Source organism: Protopterus annectens, chromosome 10.part0 (genome assembly GCF_019279795.1).
Source record: "Protopterus annectens isolate FY-2018-M chromosome 10.part0, PAN1.0, whole genome shotgun sequence".
Taxonomy (NCBI): domain Eukaryota; kingdom Metazoa; phylum Chordata; order Ceratodontiformes; family Protopteridae; genus Protopterus; species Protopterus annectens.
Window position 1 is genome coordinate 1,534,545,574 of NC_056744.1, and position 19,957 is coordinate 1,534,565,530.

Sequence of the window (19,957 nt, forward strand, 5' to 3'; positions counted from 1 at the left end):
AGGGTCTTGCACAAAAGTGGCTGCTGCCAAAGCCACAGAAGTCAATGTGAAGAAATGCATCAGTGTCCTTTGGGAAATTGACCACCCATGCTAATTACTCCATCAATAAAACAATCCAAAGCTGTTAAAACAATCCAATAGCTAGGGATCGGGGAATATATGTCGAAAGGAAGCTGGCCTTTGACTAACAAGATAGAAAAAAAAAACAATTCTGTGTCGCACAGCTCATAAGCAAGGGTATGGCATCCAGGTCCAAAGAAGTTATAGTACCACTCTACTCAGCCCTCATCAGACCCATCACTGAGTACAATAACCCCTTTGGCATGTATCTAATAAGGTATTTGTAACAGCTGGAACACCCTCAAAGGATCCTTAGCAGGAGAATCCAGAGTATGAATACCCTGTCCTTCCTAGATCACCTTAAGGCCCTATCTCTGTATTCAGTCTCCTACAGGTTGCTGAGAGATGATTGATGCCTAGCATATAAGGCATCCTCAGATCCAGCTCTGGTGGTTCTCTTGCACAGAGCTGGATCTCTTGCACATCCACACAACAAGCTGCACCAGAAATCCTAGATCCAAGAATCTGAACTGTGCAGAATCTGAACTGTGTCTGAAACATAAACAGAACATGCTGGGCAGACCAATATGTGTCTAAACGTATCCTTGAACTATTGACTATGCCCACTATCTACATTAAGCAGAGTTCATCCCTAAACCTATTCCAAGTAAGCCTTGATCATTCGATGAGAAATCACAAATTCACCCCTCATATGATCACTGTGTTTCTAGTGGACAGGGGTTGGCATTAAGTAAATTAATCCCTAACTAACACACCCACTTGACATAACCCTTAGCTACCTCTTTACCAATATACCACAGCATATAGCCATCCAAGGAACTCTGGGACAAACCTGGGTTGGGTTGCATGGCTAGTCCTAGAAGGAAACTAGTTGTCATTAGCCTAACATAAACCTATGATCCCATGAACAATGAATGAATCCTGCAAAAAGTTAAATAGGGGAATATCTTCTATCTGGAGGGTTACAGGCTGTGCCTGTTTCAGGATGATCCCCCAGCCACACTGTATGAAAGGAAGCCCTTTTTATCCATCAGGGTACTTTTCTGTGGAAATAATTTACAAATACATTTTACATATTCAGCAAGTCTTGCTATTAAAATCAAATGGCAATATCATGCCTTCATTTCGTCACTTCTGATGCAGTGTGGCAGTTCCTGAAGGTCTACATTGAAGCTCCTACAGATTTGCCAAGGCAGTAGCAGCTGCAAATGGTGCGAGACAAGGTAATATCATGTCAGAGCAACGTTGCAACAATGACTTCTTCCTCAGTGCCCTGCCACATTAGGAGTCAGACAGTGGTGAATAATCTTGTATCTTTATCTGGGGAAGGTTCATAGACCATGTTAATGTCCAGCAAGGCATGTCTTCAGTCAGGATATCCCATTAGCAAACAAGTTTGATCTCTTATTGGATGACTTGGAAAAAAAAAAAAAAGGCTCTTGAGTGGATCACACCATAAGCTCCATACCTCTCAGAAACCTGTGCCAGTCAGTGTGTAAAACCAAAAGGCATTTTATTTCCAAACAGTTAAGCGCTTCTCAGTTATTCAATAGAAACTTCTTCAGAACTGAAAGAAATACTCGATTAAATGATTTGTAGTGTAAAATGGGATAACTGACAACCGACATTTTTCAGTTTTTAAAGACATACCTACATAAAATTTTTGACAATATAACCACATAAAATAATGTAAAACATACCATGTAACTTGTAACTTTACTTAAAGAATTAGTTATCAGTTGCCCATAATCTATATGAAATAAATTAAATAGAAATATATTATTTCAAAAGCTCTCTTTTTAAGAATGGGTCCGGGAGAGATACTTGTTTATACCTGGTGGTATGTTGGACTGCAAATTAATAATCCAATACAATTATCTTAGCTCTAAAAGTTCCCACCATCCACCTCTAGGTGGTATTGGTACTTGTTCCAAAATGGCAAACTTAAAACATGTAAATCAATGACACTGGAGTGAGTGTTTATTTAGGGAATTGTTGATGTTCTCCTTTGAAATTGCATAGAGATGTTCATAAATCCTAGTTTTGAGCTTCCTTTCTGTTTTTCCTATATGATAACCTCCACAGATCTGGCAGATAGAAATGTATACCACACCTTTGGTGTTACACTTACCCTTGGCGAAGTTAACTTTATAACAACTTCCCTTAAAACTATGTTGCTAAATTCTATAATATAATGACATCGTCTACATGAATCGCACTTGGTCATACCTTTGTCCGGAAGGGGTGTTAAATAGGTTACTCAAAAAGCAGTTTCAAATTTCTCCCGGTTTTGTAAACCAACCTTGGTTCATTCCCCAAAATATTCAATATATACTGGGTTACCTTTAAATAATTGTCCAATTTCTGGAAATAATTTTCCTAACCTCTGCTGCACCCTCACCAAATGCTATTACCATACTGTCACTATGCTGACAAGATTTGTCCTTTGTAATAGTGTCTGCCAAATTACTTTCTCCTAGTAATGGCTTAAATTTGGTATCCCAACCTGCCGTTAATTCTGATTTGATAATTCCCAAAAGGTTAATGGGGTAACCTCTATTAATAAACATGTTCGTAATAATGTCCATTTCTGATTTGAAACTTACTATATGTGAACACATACATGCTGCTCTCAGTAATTGTCCCTTGTAGATATTTATTTTCATAAAATTGGGATGGCATCTCTTATAGTCCAAATAATTGTTAGAAAGAGTCTTTCCTAAAAATTCTGGAACTGAATATCCCTTGCACATTGTCCTTAGTACGATTAACTATTTGGATGTGACAGTCTATCTGAATTTTTTTATATAAATTTAAAATATTCACATACTCCATTTAGATGTTCCAAAAATAACGTCGGTTGATCATCTGTCTCTTTCCAAAGAATAAAAATGTTCTCTAAAAATCTCAAGTATGTGTACTATTTCAAGGGGAAATATGTATTGAAAATAAATTTATCTTCCCAAGCATATAACATCATTTGCATATAAAGGGGCACAGCTTGCTCCCATTGCCACCCCCTTAAGCTGTTTATAGTAGTCTCCCTCCCCAAAGGACAAGTCTTACTGTCAGCATAGTGACATTATGGTAATACCATTTGGTAAGGGTGCAGCAGAGGATAGGAAAATTATTTCCAGAAGTTGGACAATATTTAAAGGTAACTCCAGTATATTGAATATTTTGGGGAATGAACCAAGGTTTGTTTACAAAACTGGGAGAAATTTGAAATTGCTTTTTTGAGCAACCTATTTATTTAACACCCCTTCTGGGCAAAGTTACGACCAAGTGCGATGTCTGTAGACAATGTCATTATATTATAGAATTTAGCAACATTGTTATTGCTAATATTGTTAATTATCCTATTTTACACTATAAATTGTTTGATTAGTGAGTATTTTTCAGTTCTGATGAAGTCTCTATTGTATAACTGAGATGAAAGCACTTACCTCTCAGTGTGTAAAACCAACAGTTATGGAGATTATGGTGTGATCCACTCAAGAGCCTTTTGTTTTGTTTTTTTCAAGTACTTATTTGGGCTTTTTCTGTGTTTGCTTATCCTTTATTGGAAGATACAGGTGACATGAGCATGGATAATGATTTATGTACCAAACCAGAGCAGTCTAAGAATTTATCCAGAAGCAGTAGAAAGAAGATTGTAGAAGCTAATGAGAGCATCATACAAGGAGAAAGCACACCTAACAATACCTCTTTGATGGCAATGAGTAAGCATATAGAGATGCATAGATGCTACCAGACTCAAGAGTGAGTGAAGGCAGAAATCTTATCAGTGGGGTTAAGCAGAACATTTGAGAGATGGTGGCCATTCATTGTGATGGTTTTTATGCTAACCTTTCCTCTAAGTAGTAGAGTCAGTGTGAATCTCCTATCCTTGCTATTGTAGTTAGCATAGAGTAATCAGCAGATACACTTAGATTCACAAGTGGTTCTCAATGGGCTAACAAAACTTTAGAAGGTTTGATGGTGTTGCTTGGGATCACGGACTGACTGCAAACTGGTGAATAAGTTTGATAGGAAGGGTTATCTGTTGTCTGTTATGCTTTGAATGTAAGGCAGTTAATTATCTTGGTAAACACAATACCATTAAGCAGTGACTGAATAAAGCAAAAGCTGATTTTAAGGAATGCAAAACTAGAAAGAAGGATGTGAGAGAATTTTGAAATATTTTCTTGGGAGGGAGGATATGCATTGGCAGGTTACAAATACAGTGAAAATACACTGTAACATCCTATTTAAATAACAGTGGGGACCTTGTCATTTGTGAAGATCTTGGATTCTAGCCAATGTCCTCTGTGTTAAGAGGAGCCTGTTGAGGTGGTTTGGACAGTTTCTGAGGATGCAACATGGATGCCTCCCCCAGAGGTTAGCAGGCGAGTCAATTTGTGAGTGGATTCATGGCTGCATCCAGGACATGAATGCAATGCCAATGGATTTCACAGGATGGGGTTGAGACTTTTATTTTGCATTAGAAAAGTATGGACTGCTCTATTCATCTTACCGCTCCCTTTACTCCATCAAAACAAGTGGTTTAGAATATGGATCGATGGATGGAGAGATGGATGGGTGTATGGATTGATGGATGGGTGTATAGATTGTTGGATGGCTGTTATAATTATATAAATTCACTCAGCCTAAGTTAAAATGTCAAACAGAAGGAATCAATAACTGAATATAATTCTTTATTTATATTTATTTTATTTTACATTTGTTTACCGGGATAGTCCGACTGGATACATGTCCATTTTCAGTGGAGGCATGGGGAAAATAGCTGCAAAAAGACATTCAACGAACTGTTACAATTTTACAGTTTCAAACAAAATAAAACACAAATAAAAGGATTTGTATACAGATGTAGTCAAACACAGAAACAGATACACAAGCAAATTATTACATTTTTACTCTGATGGAAAATTCTAGACAGTGTTTTTAAGAATGATAGGGTATTGAATGCCTAGTAGGCTAACCTGGTAGTAGATAAGGAGATCATAGGATTTATAAGTTAACAGAGGGTAAGCATAGAGGAGGGTGGTGGGTAGATGTGTATGCGCAATTACAGTTCTGGCTAATGGTGTTAGGAAGGGCTTGATCGTATATAGTCAGCCAAGTTTTTTTTATTAACTGTTTTATTGATATGTAGATCAACCTTATCTATTATAACTCCTAACAGTTTGAGGAATCTGGGGAAATAATGGTGCCGTTGTTGGATTTTAATGTAAAGGTTATAGGGGCAGACCTGTGAGTGGGGGAGAAAAGCAGCAGTTTGGTTTTATTAGGATTTAACATGAGATGATGGTTAAGGAACCAATTTTCTACTGTTAAAAGTATTTTGGGATAGAATCTGCAACTCTGTAGGTGAAGTGTCGGAGCATACTAAAGTGGAGTCATCCGCATATTGAATGCATGTTGCATTTGGGATGACCTTATACAAATCATTGATGAAAATGGAAAATAATAGTAGACCTAGTATGGAGCCATAGGGTACTCTGAGGGTGATGGGTAAAAGGGTGGATAGTTTGCTCTGCCATAGGACAGCCTGTTGTCTACCACTGAGATATGATTGAAACCATTGGATGGCTTGGTCCTCTAGGGAGATGGATTTCAAAATGTTTGAGTATTTGGTGGTTTACGATATCAAAGGCTTTTGAAAGATAGAGAAAGATAGTAGAAGAAAGTTTGTTTCCTTGTTGGCTAATGACGTTGGAGAAGGAGAGGAGGGCTAAGATTGTACTATGGAATGGACTAAAGCCATGTTGGGTGTTGGCTAGAAGATTATTATGGATAAGATAGTTCAGGAGTTGATTGTGGATGCTTTTTTTCCATAATTTTAGCCAAGGGTGACAGAATAGCTATGGGTCTATAGTTTGAAAGTTTAGTAGAGCTGCCCCCTTTATGGAGTGGGATGACATGGATATCTTCTAGACAGAGGGAATTAATGCTTCAAGTTATAGTTCTATTGATCAGCATAGTAATGGGGTATGCTATGGCATCTGCAGCTTTTTGTAGATATTCTGCATGGAGGAGATCAGCCGACAGGGTGGTAGGCTTTAGATTTTTAAGTAATTTTCGGACCAAAGATGTGCAAACTGGCTTGAAGTTAAAGGGGAGTTGGGAGCAGGGTGTAGTGGCCGGAGAATATGGGCATCCAGGGGATAATTGGTTAGTTAGGTTCAAGAGGGTTGTTGTAAAGAAGCTGTTAAAGGTATTGGAAATTTCTGCTGGGGGTTTGGTTAGAATCCAAGGAGTAGGAGTGGAGGACTGTTCTGGACTAAGGAGTTTGTTTATACCTACCCAAAACTTCTGTAGCTTGCTTTGGTGTTTTTCTTGTAGATAACAGTAATAGTTTTTCTTGTCTAATGTGGTGGATTTTTTTTGTTTCATTTCTTAGCTGTCTGTATCTAAGTTGAACTATGGGTATTTTTATGGTCCTCTAAGTGGCCCAAGCCCTATTTCTAAGTAGCATTTTATGTCTGGTTTATTTTGCGAGCCACGGAGCAACTTGTTTTGGTTCTAATAGTCCGTGCTGGTGCATGGGTGTCAAGGATGGATAGGAATTTGGTATTAAAGTACTTTACTGCTTCTTTAAGTGGTAATTGTTTCAGAACTGTCCAATTTGCAAGATTTGAGTTAATTTTGGAAATTTGTGCAGATGAAATTCTTATTGTTCTTTATTATTTTAAAAATGGACTATTGTAGATATCAGGTTTTTGCCTGATTAAATAGGTGAGGAGGTGATTTACTTACATCATCAAGCAGGGTCCCACTCTTGTATTTGAGGGGATGGGTGTTAACAAGAATCCAATCCAGAATACTTGCTTTATTTTTGGGTTTACTGATCCTAGTGGGGGAGGATATGACCTGTGAAAATCCATAAAGGTTTATGTGGTGAGTGGGGGGGTTCTTAGGAACTCATGTTCCAGACTATGTTGAAGTTCCCAAGTACAATGGTTTCTTGGGGGTAATTGCTGGATAACCAATGTAGGATATCTTCAAGGGTATTTATGTTATTGCCTGGGGGAATATACACACAGACCAGATTTATACATTTGTTCTTATTAATGTGGAGCTTAGTGATAAGAATTTCAGCATTGCCAAACAGGGATGTTTGCAGGGCATTATTGGACACTTCAAGCATGGATTTCTACAGAACAGCTACCCCACCTCCCTTTCTATTGGTTCGATCAAGCCTTAGGATGTTATAGCCTGGTGGTATAATTTCCTTATCTGAAGTTGAAGGTTTTAGCCAGGTTTCAGTAAGACCTAGTATGTTTGGGGAAAGAGAATCTAAGAGGGCATGTAGGTGTTGAATCTTAGTTTACACTTCTGATATTTAGGTGACCGATCAAGAGTGAGTTTGGGGTCTGTCTAAGATTTGTAAAGGGCCAGTGGATGAGGATGGGCCAGGATTTGGATGGATATCTCCATCCATATCTCCATCCATTGTCAAGCTGCATTGTAATCTGATTGTGAACTTCCAGATTTTAATTAATAGACTTTGGTATCTTTTGGTTTTATGGTTGGCAGATCTTGTTCTAATGACATGCTGATACCTAGTAAGATGGAAGGGGATGTATTAAGTGTTCAAGCTTGTGTGGAGCTATAAAAGTGGAGGTTTGGCCTTTTGGGTAGTGGAAACTTAAATATGTATTATATTCATAGGTAGTAAGAAAGATCTGGGACAAGCATAAAGGGTAGCAGAGAGTACAGTGGTAGTATTTTAAGTGGTTTCATTGCAAGTAACATTGGGATTATTGAGCTTGACTTGTCCCCAGTTTAAACGTTTTAAGATAGGATAGAAAGGTTAAGTACTGGGGAGCCTATTGATGACTTGGATATAGCTGACTGGTTGAAGAATGAGGGGGTGTGGTTGAAGAATGAGGGTGCGTGTTTGTAGAACTATATATTTAGCACCACTGGGGGTGGGTGAATTTGGGGGCAGGGAGGGGTGCAGAGCAAGCCTAAGCACAGCGAGGGCGAGTGAAGCAGGGCCAGACCAGGCCATAAGGTAGTAAGGGTCTATGTATACTGCATGAGTGCAATGGAGCTAAAAGTAGGTTCTTTCTTACTTTTTATTGGGTTCCTCACCTCCTTTTTATAACAATTTGTCTAAAGAGATGTGAGTGTTACTTTTTATAGTTTTAAGGCTATGAGAGTAAATTTCACTTTTATGCCCTGGTAAGACATTTAGCGTTCAAGAGCTCACACGTAAAGCATTAAGCTTTCTTGGGCAGTTTTCCACTGAGGTACTCCTTAATAGGTAGTAAGGGACTTGGTAAGCCAAATCAGGTAATAAAGGTTTTTTAAGACATTGATTGGAAGGGAGCTATTAGTGCTTCAGACCCAGTCCGGCTGTGTAAAATCTAAAATGGTGCCTGCCACAGGTAATATTTACTAACTTTGGGATTGGCTTAAGGTAATAAACAGGGAAGGGGGGGAGAAACAAGGAGTGTGGGCTGGGAGTTCTTTTGTACTGTTAATGAGCCAAGATCCAGGCAAAGACATGCCTCATAACATGTATTTAAGAAGGAGAACAAAACTACAAAACTGGCATAGAACAAACAAACCACAAAACTTCAAAAATATTACATTACTTAGATTCTGATTATGTTCTGTTTTAACAAATTAAAGAATGAAAGCACTTAATCTTTACCACTAGAGTGGCTGCCTTCTGTCAGATTGTAGAACCTGTTTTTAAATCATCTATTTGATAAGCTATTGAAACTTTCTAAAATGCAAACTTTGAAACTTAGAATATCACAGTCTCCACCCACCTGCCATGTTTCTTTCTGGATGATGTATGTAACTGTTAAAAGCTTGTAGCCACACTCTCTTCGAATTTAATTTAAATAGAACAGCATAGTGTGTGTGTTTGTTTGTGTAACACTTAACAATGATGCCACCGCCAACCTCTCTTTATTTGGAAGAGGTTGAGTTGAAGTTTGGCATAGAGAGTATGAAATGTGTCTAATTGTAGTTGGACTCCTAAAAGATGAGGAGATAAATGGAAACAGTCAGACATGGTAGGAGATGGGAGCAGAGAGAAGGTGAAACATGAAGTATTTCAGTCTGTAGGTGGGTAGAATAGAACTCTAGACTGTTGGAGTATAAGGATAATAGAAAGTTGAAAGTAAGAACAGTTAGTGCTAGTGGGGAGGATATTTATCTGAGGTAGAGGAGTCAAAGGGTAGGATGTGTAAGAACTGGCATAAAGAGGGTGTATGGTTGTATATGGTGAGACAGTTATTATCCAACCAAAACAGAGCCAGGAGACTGAGTTGTTGCTTGTGTTGGAGCATGGCATTATAGCTGCTATTGATTTGTTTAAGATGGAAGGGAAGGTTGTGCCATAGTCTGGTGGCATGAGGACTATACAGTCTCCTGCATGATCACTTTCAAAAGTTACAAGAATGAGCAATTTGTTTTAATAGAAGAGGCCTCGGGCTCTATGAAATAAGAATGGGACTGTACCAGGAGCAGCTTTCAGCTACAGTTTAACAAATGCAGACATGCTCCTTCATTAATCAGTTACACTCTCAGAAACACTCAGCTTTAAATACTCACACCATATATATATATATATATATATATATATTTTTTTTTTTTTTTTTTTTTTTTTTTTTTAGAAGATAATGTCTATGAAGTGTATTAGACAAATTCACTTTTCAGCTTTACACTTATGTTACAGAATGTAACTTTAAATAATACATCATGATGTCTAGTTGAGAAATGTACCTGCTGCAATTTGTATAGAAATGTATGGAAAGAAATAATGTACATGTACCCACATATTTTGTATTACAGGTCTAGAAAACATTTTCCTTCTAACACTGAAGAGGAAATTTGAATTGAGGGTTGACTTGGAAGATTTTGAAAGAAACAAAGTTTTTGCCAAATATACACAGTTTTCCATCTCGGCAATGGCAATTAATGGTGAAGAAGACGGTTACAGAATATTTCTGACTGGATTTATAGATGGGGGAGCAGGTAAAACTGAATCTATTAATAACATGAAGGCATAAAATGAGTGTATGTTTTTAATTATAGAATGCCTGGTTCTAAGGGATTGGACTACTGGATGATATTTAATTATTACAGAGAATCCACAATAATTTGTTCACTACTAGTGAATCATACACATGTTTCTGCAGGACAACAAAATTTGCCAGTCACTATTGACCACTTTCTGGTATAGCTAGGGAGAGCACATGTTCTAAACTGCAAATGTTCCTAAATCTGAATCAACAAGAGCTGCCTGGCCTCAAATAAAAGCTGACAGCTAGACAAATAACATAACATCAACCGAGTCCACTTTTAAATACCAAAATCTCGCTTTAAAATAACAAACCCAAAATATCGAAATTTCGGTATCTCGACATTTTAAAGTGGGGAAAAAAAAGAGACAGCTAAAATAAAGTGTTTGCAAGGGGGCAAGCCCCCCTGCACCCCCCACAGTCCCCTACTTAAATATACCAACTCCGAGATTGCGCTACAGTGAAGAGAACGGTAATGGTCCTGTTGCACTTACTGTTCTCTTCACTGTAGCGCAATCTCGTAGTTGATACATTGTGTGGGTGTGGGGGGTGCAGAGGGGCTTGGCCCCCTGCAAACACTTTGTTTTAGTTCATTTGTTTTATTTTTTTTTCACTTTTAAATGTTGAGATCTCTGTGTTTTGGGTTTGTTATTTTAAAACTCGAGATTTTGGTATTTCGGGATTTAAAAGTGGACCCCATCAACCATATGTTAGCCTTGAACAAGAAAGTTTGGAAAAAACAGCATTTATCATGATTTAGAAAGCCCATGTTAAGATTCTAATGCATTCTACCACTCTAAAAATGAGTTTGTACTGAACAGTGTTGTTGTTTATACTTCTTTAATAGCACTTACTGCTCTGGGGATATGAAAATGTGTACTTTGAATTACAGAGCCAGGCATAACTCTAAAATAATTTAGTAATTATCCAGATTTTTAAGAGGATAGGGTATTTTAAATGTTTTATTTTGACTAAACACAATATAAATATATTTCCACAGTGGTTCATATGATGCATCTGTCCAGTACTTATATGTTTTGGGAATGTGGTAAGTCTGTCAGGCTCAGGACACCAATTTGTGCAAAACAATTTCACTGAAAATGTTGATTCAGGGAAACCAAGGTTGCCCTTACTCTACTGTTATGTAACCGTGGAGTTGATACATAAAAATTAGAGGATGTGGAGGGTCCCCCCTCATGGGAGTGAAGGGGGGTTATCAACCTACAAAGAAAAGCTTTCACTGATTGTGGTATTCAGAGTAAACATTTCAAGCGATTGGTATTTGATTTACATGTATTTGCCATTGAGGAATCATCATGACTCCATTTGTTTCTATATCATAAAGTCCAATCTACCTTTTACTAAGGTTTGGTGTAACTCTTACAGCAGCTTTTGTTTTTTAAGGAAATCCAGGAAATGACAATAATATGATAATTTGATTGAAAAATCTTTATAGGATTGATAGGGAATCGGTTTTGTAGAAATTCCATAATTTTGGTAGAAGACACGTTGGTATTGTATGCTCTGAAGTCAGGAATAATTTGAACCAATATGAAATTATATTTTCAAATGAAAGAATAATATAATCATAAGTGAATATATAAATGGAATCTAAATTGGGTTTGTGTTATGATTCTAAGATATTTTGTTTGCAGTGTCACTTTTTTTCAGTAATTCAAGTATTTTTGATTAATTGAATTTTTTTTCTACATTTTTTAATTTCATATGCAACTAAATTTTGAGAGGATATTAATTTGGGTGAGTCATTTAAGTTAGTACTCTAGCATCAGCAAATAAATATAGTTGACTTTCCGATCCCTTACCCCTTTTAAACTTGTTAGTGATATTGTTTTGTCTGATTCAGTTTGAGAAGTGCTTGAGCACCAACAGAGAAAGTAACAACCTTAGTAATTATGGCGCTGCTTTAGCCTTGCAATATAAATAGTATTGAACATTGTATTTCCATTAAAAGTTTGCAAAATTACCCCAATCAAGCAAACCACATGCTTATTCTATGCCTGAGTTGTTTAGAGTTAGATGTATCTTTTTTTTACAAGCTGCAAGTGAAGTGAAGTTTTTTTTTAAATATTATCTTGAGCCTGTCATATAATATAAATTTAATATTGTCTATACAAAATATAAAAAAATACATCTATAATATTCTGGCAGTTAAAATTTCAATATAAATGTTATGATAAATGTTTAAATGAGATATTGATCTCCAAGAGCATTAATCTACTGAGTCTTTGTCTTGTTTCAGAATTAATACTCTTATGGAATATTTCTTGGTAGAATAAATGATTGATTTATTTTATTTATTTATTTATTTATTTATGTATTTACTTATTTGTTTTATATTTGTTGATCATGATTGTCCAGCTGAGCTAAAGAACCCTTTTTCAGCAGAGGCCCTGTCCAGCAGAGCTAAAGAACCCTTTTTCAGCAGAGGCCCGGGGAGAAAAGCTCCAACATATTATACAATTTATTATAAATTCTTTAATTCTTTAATAATTTTGTATAGTTTTGAACATTTCATGTACTCTTCTTCTCTTTCGGCTGTTCCCATTAGGGGTCGCCACAGCTGATCATCTGTTTCATTTCTTCCTGTCCTTTGCATATTGCTCTGTTACACCAACCACCTGCATGTTCTCTCTCACCACATCCATAAACCTTATCTTGGGCCTTCCTTTTCCTCTTACCTGGCAGCTCCATCCTTGGCATCCTTTTCCCAATATACCCAGCATCCCTCCTCAGCACATGTCCAAACCAATGCAATCTCACCTCTCTGACTTTGTCTCCAAACCATCCAACCTGAGCTGACCCTCTAATATACTGATTCCTAATCCTGTCCATCCTTGTCGCACCCAGTGTAACTCTTAACATCTTTAACTCTGACACTTTCAGCTCTGACTCCTGCTTTTTGTCAATGCCATCATCTCCAACCCATACAACATAGCTGGTCTCGCTACCCTCTTGTAGACCTTCCCTTTCACTCTTACTGTTACCCGGCTGTTAAAAATCACTCCTGACACTCTTCTCCACTCATTAAAGCCTGCCTGTACTCTCTTCTTCACCTCTCTTCCACTCTCACCGTTACTCTGAACTGTTGATCCCAAGTACTTAAACTCATCCACCTTTGCCAACTCTGCTCCCTGCATCCTCACCATTCCTCTTTTCTCCCTCTCATTCACACACGCATTATCTGTCTTAGTCCTGCTGACCTTAATTCCTCTCCTCTCTATAGCATATATCCACCTCTTCAGGGTCTCCTCAACCTGGTCTCTACTACAGATCACAATGTCTATTGCAAACATCATAGTCCATGGGGCCTCCTGTCTGATCTCATCTGTCAACCTGTCCATCACCATTGCAAATAAGAAAGGGCTCAGAGCTGATCCTTGATGTAATCCCACCTCCACCTTAAATGCATCTGTCACTCCCACTGCAGACTTCACCGCTGTGACACTACCCTTGTACACATCCTGCACCACTCTTGCATACTTCTCTGCCACTCCTGACTTCCTCATACAATACCACAACTCCTCTCTAGGCACCCTATCATATGCTTTCTACAAGTCAACAAAGACACAATGCAACTCCTTCTGACCACCTCTATATTTCTCCATCACTCTCAAAGCAAACATTGCATCTGTAGTGCTCTTTCCCGGCATGAAACCATACTGCTGATCACTAATCATCAGCTCCCTTCTTAACCTAGCTTCCACTACTCTTTCCCATAACTTCAAGCTGTGACTGATCAGATGTATCCCTCTGCAGTTACTACAGTTGTGCACATCACCCTTATTCTTAAAAATGGGTACTAAAACACTTTTGTTTCCACTACTCAGGCATCCTCTGACTTTCCCATATTTCATTAAGCAATCTGGTTAAAAAACTCCACTGCCATTTCTCCTAAGCACCTCCATGCTTCAACTGGTATGTCATCTGGACCAACAGCCTTTCCATTCCTCATCCTCTTCATAGCACTTTGTACTTCATCCTTGCTAATTTGTTTCACTTCCTGAGTCACTATCCTCACATCATCTCTCTCATTCTCTTCATTAATCAGCCCCTCAAAGTACTCTTTCCATCTGCTCAACACAATCTCCTCACTTGTGAGTATGTCTCCCTCACTATCCTTTATCACGCTGACATGCTGCACATCTTTCCCAGCTCAGTCCCTCTGTCTAGCCAATCAGTACAGGTCTTTATTTTCAGTCTTTAGTGTCCAGCCTTTCATATAATTCCCCATATGCCTTATCCTTAGCCTTTGCCACCTCTCTCTTTGCCATGCTCCTCATCTCCTTATACTCGTCTATTTTCTTCATCTCTCTCACAATCCCACTTCTTCACCAGCCTCTTCCTCTGTATACTCTCCTGTACTTCCTTATTCCACCACCAGGTCTCCTTGTCCTCCTTCCTCTGTCCAGATGTCACACCAAGCACCTTTCTAGCTGTCTCCCTTACCATCTCTGCTGTAGTTACCCAGTTATTCCATAACTCTTCACTGCCCCCCCAGTGCCTGTTTTAATTCTTCCCTGAACTCCACCTCACAATCACCCTTTTTCAACTTCCACCATTTGATCCTTAGCACTGCTCTCACACTTGTCCTCCTCTTCTTGATCACCAACATCATCCTACAGACCACCATTCTATGCTGCCTAACTATACTTTCCCCTGTCACCACTTTACAGTCTCCAATCTCCTTCAGACTGGCCCTCTTGCATAGGATACAATCCACCTGTGTGCATCTTCCTCCACTCCTGTACATCACCCTATGCTCCTCCCTCTTCTTAAAATATGTATTCACCACAGCCATGTTCATACTTTTCACAAAATCCACTACCATCTGACCTTCTGCATTCCTCTGCTTAACACCATACCTGCCTATAACTTCCTCATCCCCTCTGTTCCCTTCACCAACATCCCCTCTGTTCCCTTCACCAACATCCCCATTAGAATCCACTCCTCCAATCACCAGTCTCTCACCCTTGGGTACACTCACCACCACTTCATCCAACTCACTCCAAAATTTTTCTTTCTCATCCATCGCATACCCAACCTGCGGAGTGTATGCACTAGAAACATTCATCATTACACTATCAATTTCCAGCTTCATAAACATCACTCTATCCAATACTTTTCACCTCCAAAACACTCTTGGCATACTGTTCCTTCAGGATAACCCCTACCCCATTTCTCCTCCAATTCGCACCATGATAGAACAATTTGAACCCGCCTCCTGAACACCTGGGCTTACTCCCCTTCCATCTGGTCTCTTGCACACACAATATTTTCTGAAGTGACAGTTCATAAAGTTATGGTATTAAACCATTTTAGTCTGCAACTTTATCAACTTACAAGTCTTCAATTTGGTCTTTAATTTTGTTAATGTTCTTCCTAATAAGTATTTATTTATATTGCTAAAATATTCTGTTTATTTATATTCGCTTTGATGGAATTATAAATATTACCAAAATGTATTTTAAATTTGAACGTGTATCTTAATGTTTTATTTCCTTTATTTTAATAGGATGTGAACACCTTGTATGTTTTTGCTTGGAAATGATCTTGTCAAACCTTGTGATGTTACCTTGAAAGTCTTAGTTTAACTTCCTCCAGACCAAATTACAGTCTTAATAGTCCATATTTGTTGGTATTTCTTATTCGATGTCCAAATATATTAATGCACCTTTTAGTACTTTGGAGTTGTCTATATTTAACCTAACAGAAATAGAAGAATCACTGGATTCACTTGGGGTTAATGCTCTCGGTAAAAAGCAAAGTACAATAACGTATAAAACACCAACCAAGAGCAATACAATGAAGAGCATACAGTCCAAAGATAGTCAAATGTTCACCAGTAATGTTAAGCACATCCAATAACGATCTCCAAATAGTTCATATGGTAAAAGAATTTAATAGAGGTGCACATATAAAACAATGGTTAGCGCTTTCGCATAATGCTTCATCAGACCAGTTAAATTCTTATTACGAAAGGATTTAAATACGTAAATCGGCGGGAAAACATTCAAAGAATCACTGTCCTTAAAGAAACATCTACGTAAAAACTCATTATTGCTGAAGATATCAAAATTTTAAAAACTTATTTAAAAACAAAACAAATAAGCATGTATACACAAATCAATACTGCAGTCTAGCTGCTCAAGTTATAACAACGACAAGTACTTGTTACATCAAAACAAGAGCTAATATAAGTTCATTATATGTGTAAAACACCAAAAAATGCATTTATAAGTACATATCTCAACACACTGCAGCTAACATCTTATATGCATAAGTCATGACATAGAATCATAAGATAAACTAATCTATAATCATACATTTAAAACACTATTGAATATGTTCCCATTATACCTCTTATTTGTATGTATTTTGTAGTAAATCGCCTCGTATTATGCTACGTGTATATACATATAAACTAAATCATGAATTATGATAATAGACCTATATGTGCATAATATTGGGCATACATACATATAAAACATTTCATATTTCACATGTGTTATCTAGAAAATCCTTTTTAATTATAATATAAATTATATAAAATTTTCTATATGAAGAATATGTCAGTGCTGTATCTTGAGCCTCCTCTTTTTCAAGTAAGGTTTGACTGGCACTCTCCCATTCAGCCCTGGTGGCTTATCGGACCTAAACTTAATGATCCAGTCACTTTCCTTAGACTCTGTAAGATTGGACAAATCCCCCTTCCTGAAAGAATCATGCAACTTCTCTAATATCCTAAATCTAAATGTATGGTCAGTACCTAAGTCCACTATGTGTTTTGCCAAGGCATTACTCAAAGTGCCCTTCCTAATGTGGTATATGTGCTCACTATCTCGAAGACACCTGTTGGTCTTACTTATCTTTCAGGAAGGGGGATTTGTCCAATCTTACAGAGTCTAAGGAAAGTGACTGGATCATTAAGTTTAGGTCCGATAAGCCACCAGGGCTGAATGGGAGAGTGCCAGTCAAACCTTACTTGAAAAAGAGGAGGCTCAAGATACAGCACTGACATATTCTTCATATAGGAAATGTTTTATATAATTTATATTATAATTAAAAAGGATTTTCTAGATAACACATGTGAAATATGAAATGTTTTATATGTATGTATGCCCAATATTATGCACATATAGGTCTATTATCATAATTCATGATTTAGTTTATATGTATATACACGTAGCATAATACGAGGCGATTTACTACAAAATACATACAAATACGAGGTATAATGGGAACATATTCAATAGTGTTTTAAATGTATGATTATAGATTAGTTTATCTTATGATTCTATGTCATGACTTATGCATATAAGATGTTAGCTGCAGTGTGTTGAGATATGTACTTATAAATGCATTTTTTGGTGTTTTACACATATAATGAACTTATATTAGCTCTTGTTTTGATGTAACAAGTACTTGTCGTTGTTATAACTTGAGCAACTAGACTGCAGTATTGATTTGTGTATACATACTTATTTGTTTTGTTTTTAAATAAGTTTTTAAAATTTTGATATCTTCAGCAATAATGAGTTTTTACGTAGATGTTTCTTTAAGGACAGTGATTCTTTGAATGTTTTCCCGCCGATTTACGTATTTAAATCCTTTCGTAATAAGAATTTAACTGGTCTGATGAAGCATTATGCGAAAGCGCTAACCATTGTTTTATATGTGCACCTCTATTAAATTCTTTTACCATATGAACTATTTGGAGATCGTTATTGGATGTGCTTAACATTACTGGTGAACATTTGACTATCTTTGGATTGTATGCTCTTCATTGTATTGCTCTTGGTTGGTGTTTTATATTTAACCTTTCTTGTATTTGAACAAATAAGTAGTTTTATGAAACAAAACATTTTAAAATCTCCCATAAAAATACATAAATACATTTGTAACAGCTTCACATTATTTTATCAAAGCCACACGAGAATAGAAATAGAGGCAGCTGCCCCAGGCTTGTGCTTTTTAGCAGGAAATGACTAGCACTGTAGAACAGATGCTGACTGTTCCATGGAAGCAGTCTTTGCAAATGGTTATGCAGCTAAATTCAGGCATTGATGTAGTTGCTCTTAAATGCATGATCAGCACTATATAAGATGTGCTGTTCTGCCCTTGCAAGGCTATAACCAATATTATAATACTTTAAATATTACAGCTGTTTAAATTTCATTAATTGGCTATACCAAGCATCTAGCAAACTTTTCAGCTGCAGTTTACGGAAGGGTTTTGAGACAATGTAGATGAAAAGCTACGTAGTAGCTGTTTGCCTGTAGCTAAAAGATTTTTCTGGGATTTTGTGCTGGATGATTTGATTTTTGTCCTTAACTGGTCCCAATCAAGGTATTGTTCAGGCACCAATTGACCTACGTACAACTTTGATAATAACGATGGGTTTAAGGTATTTATTGATTAGTCTTTATTTTTGTTTAATGCAATATGAAGGCAAATACCTAAAAAAAAAAAAAAAAAAAAAAAAAAACTAGCTAACTATCATTAATTCTAAATTTGAATAACAAAGCATTGTGGTTGAAATTAGGATAGGAAATAATCTTAGAAATATTACAATTTAGAAAATAAATGTAAAATACTTTGTATTCCAAAGTATTCTAAAGTTTCCAAAATGTATATATATTGTATATAAAATAATGTGATTTCATATTTATATGCAATTGGATTTTGTAGATTTAATTTTGAGCCCATTTTAAAGCAGATGTGATATGTTTTATAGCAGAAGTGTCCTTATCAAGAATGGAATTAAAATCCATAACTAGACCTAAATGGCACTTCATATTTTCTAGGATTTTATTAAAAATATTTTATACTGTCATAACATTTTTGAAATCCAAAAAGCACTAACTAATGTACTGATTCTATTTTGATATTTCTTTTCTATCATTATGTACATATCCTTATTCTAATAGGATAGAATTTTTAGGATTATGGTTTAATTTTTCTATTAAGTAGTGCACTATGGGCTAAATAAATTTTAGACTAGTAACTCAATAGATGTAGGTATACAGTTTTTTTATAAACCTGTAGAAGGAAAAACATTTATTTATTTATATTTATATATATATATATATATATATATATATATTATATATATATATATATATATATATATATATATATATATATATATATATATATATATATATATATATATATATCATTAAACTTTAACATATCTGTTTAAGTGATCATAAAAGTCAAATGTTATTCTGTCTCCAGGAGCAGTTACACTTACAGCTGTCTTTTTTTTAATAAAGCTTTCGGATATTTTTTAATTATCCATATCAGTGATGCTTTTTACATTTTTCTAGGCAGAATGCTTCAGCAATCTAGAATTATAGTGTTTGAGGATGCATACCTTCTCTACATAGAGATTATGCAGTTTATCTATTGTAAAGTTTATTAGTTTGGTGAAAGCAGCACTTGTAGAAGTTTCAAGTTTATATAGGAAGAATGTTTCTGGTATTACAAGAAGCTTGATTTTCTGCTTGTTGAAACATGGTAGTACCCTAACATACAATTTATCTATTTATTTGCATTTTGTTGACTGAACAGAGCCCACTGACTTGAGAGTATGGCCATATTCATGGGACTCCTTGGGTGGCATTTATGCTAACCAGGGGAAAGTTGTCAAAGACAACAAGGAAACTCCCCTTCCTTTCTTCTGATAAGTGCCACAGGTTTATTTCTAAACACATCAATTGTTATTGACTCAGCCAGACGTGACAACAATTTTGCTCTTTGACACTGACTGCCCTGATCATCCTGTGATGTTAATCACATCTGCTGAA

The 19,957-nt window shown here is 36.5% G+C and overlaps 1 protein-coding gene across 1 annotated transcript in view; it reads left to right on the plus strand.

The window, feature by feature from the left end:
• The window catches only part of LOC122812852 (microfibril-associated glycoprotein 4-like), a 75,555-nt gene that overhangs the window by 38,688 nt on the left and 16,910 nt on the right, over positions 1 to 19,957 (plus strand). Inside the window, exon 5 of the mRNA XM_044084893.1 lies at positions 9,898 to 10,080. Within this exon, the coding sequence (XP_043940828.1) occupies positions 9,898 to 10,080 (183 nt within the window). The remainder of the gene's footprint in view (positions 1 to 9,897; positions 10,081 to 19,957) is intronic.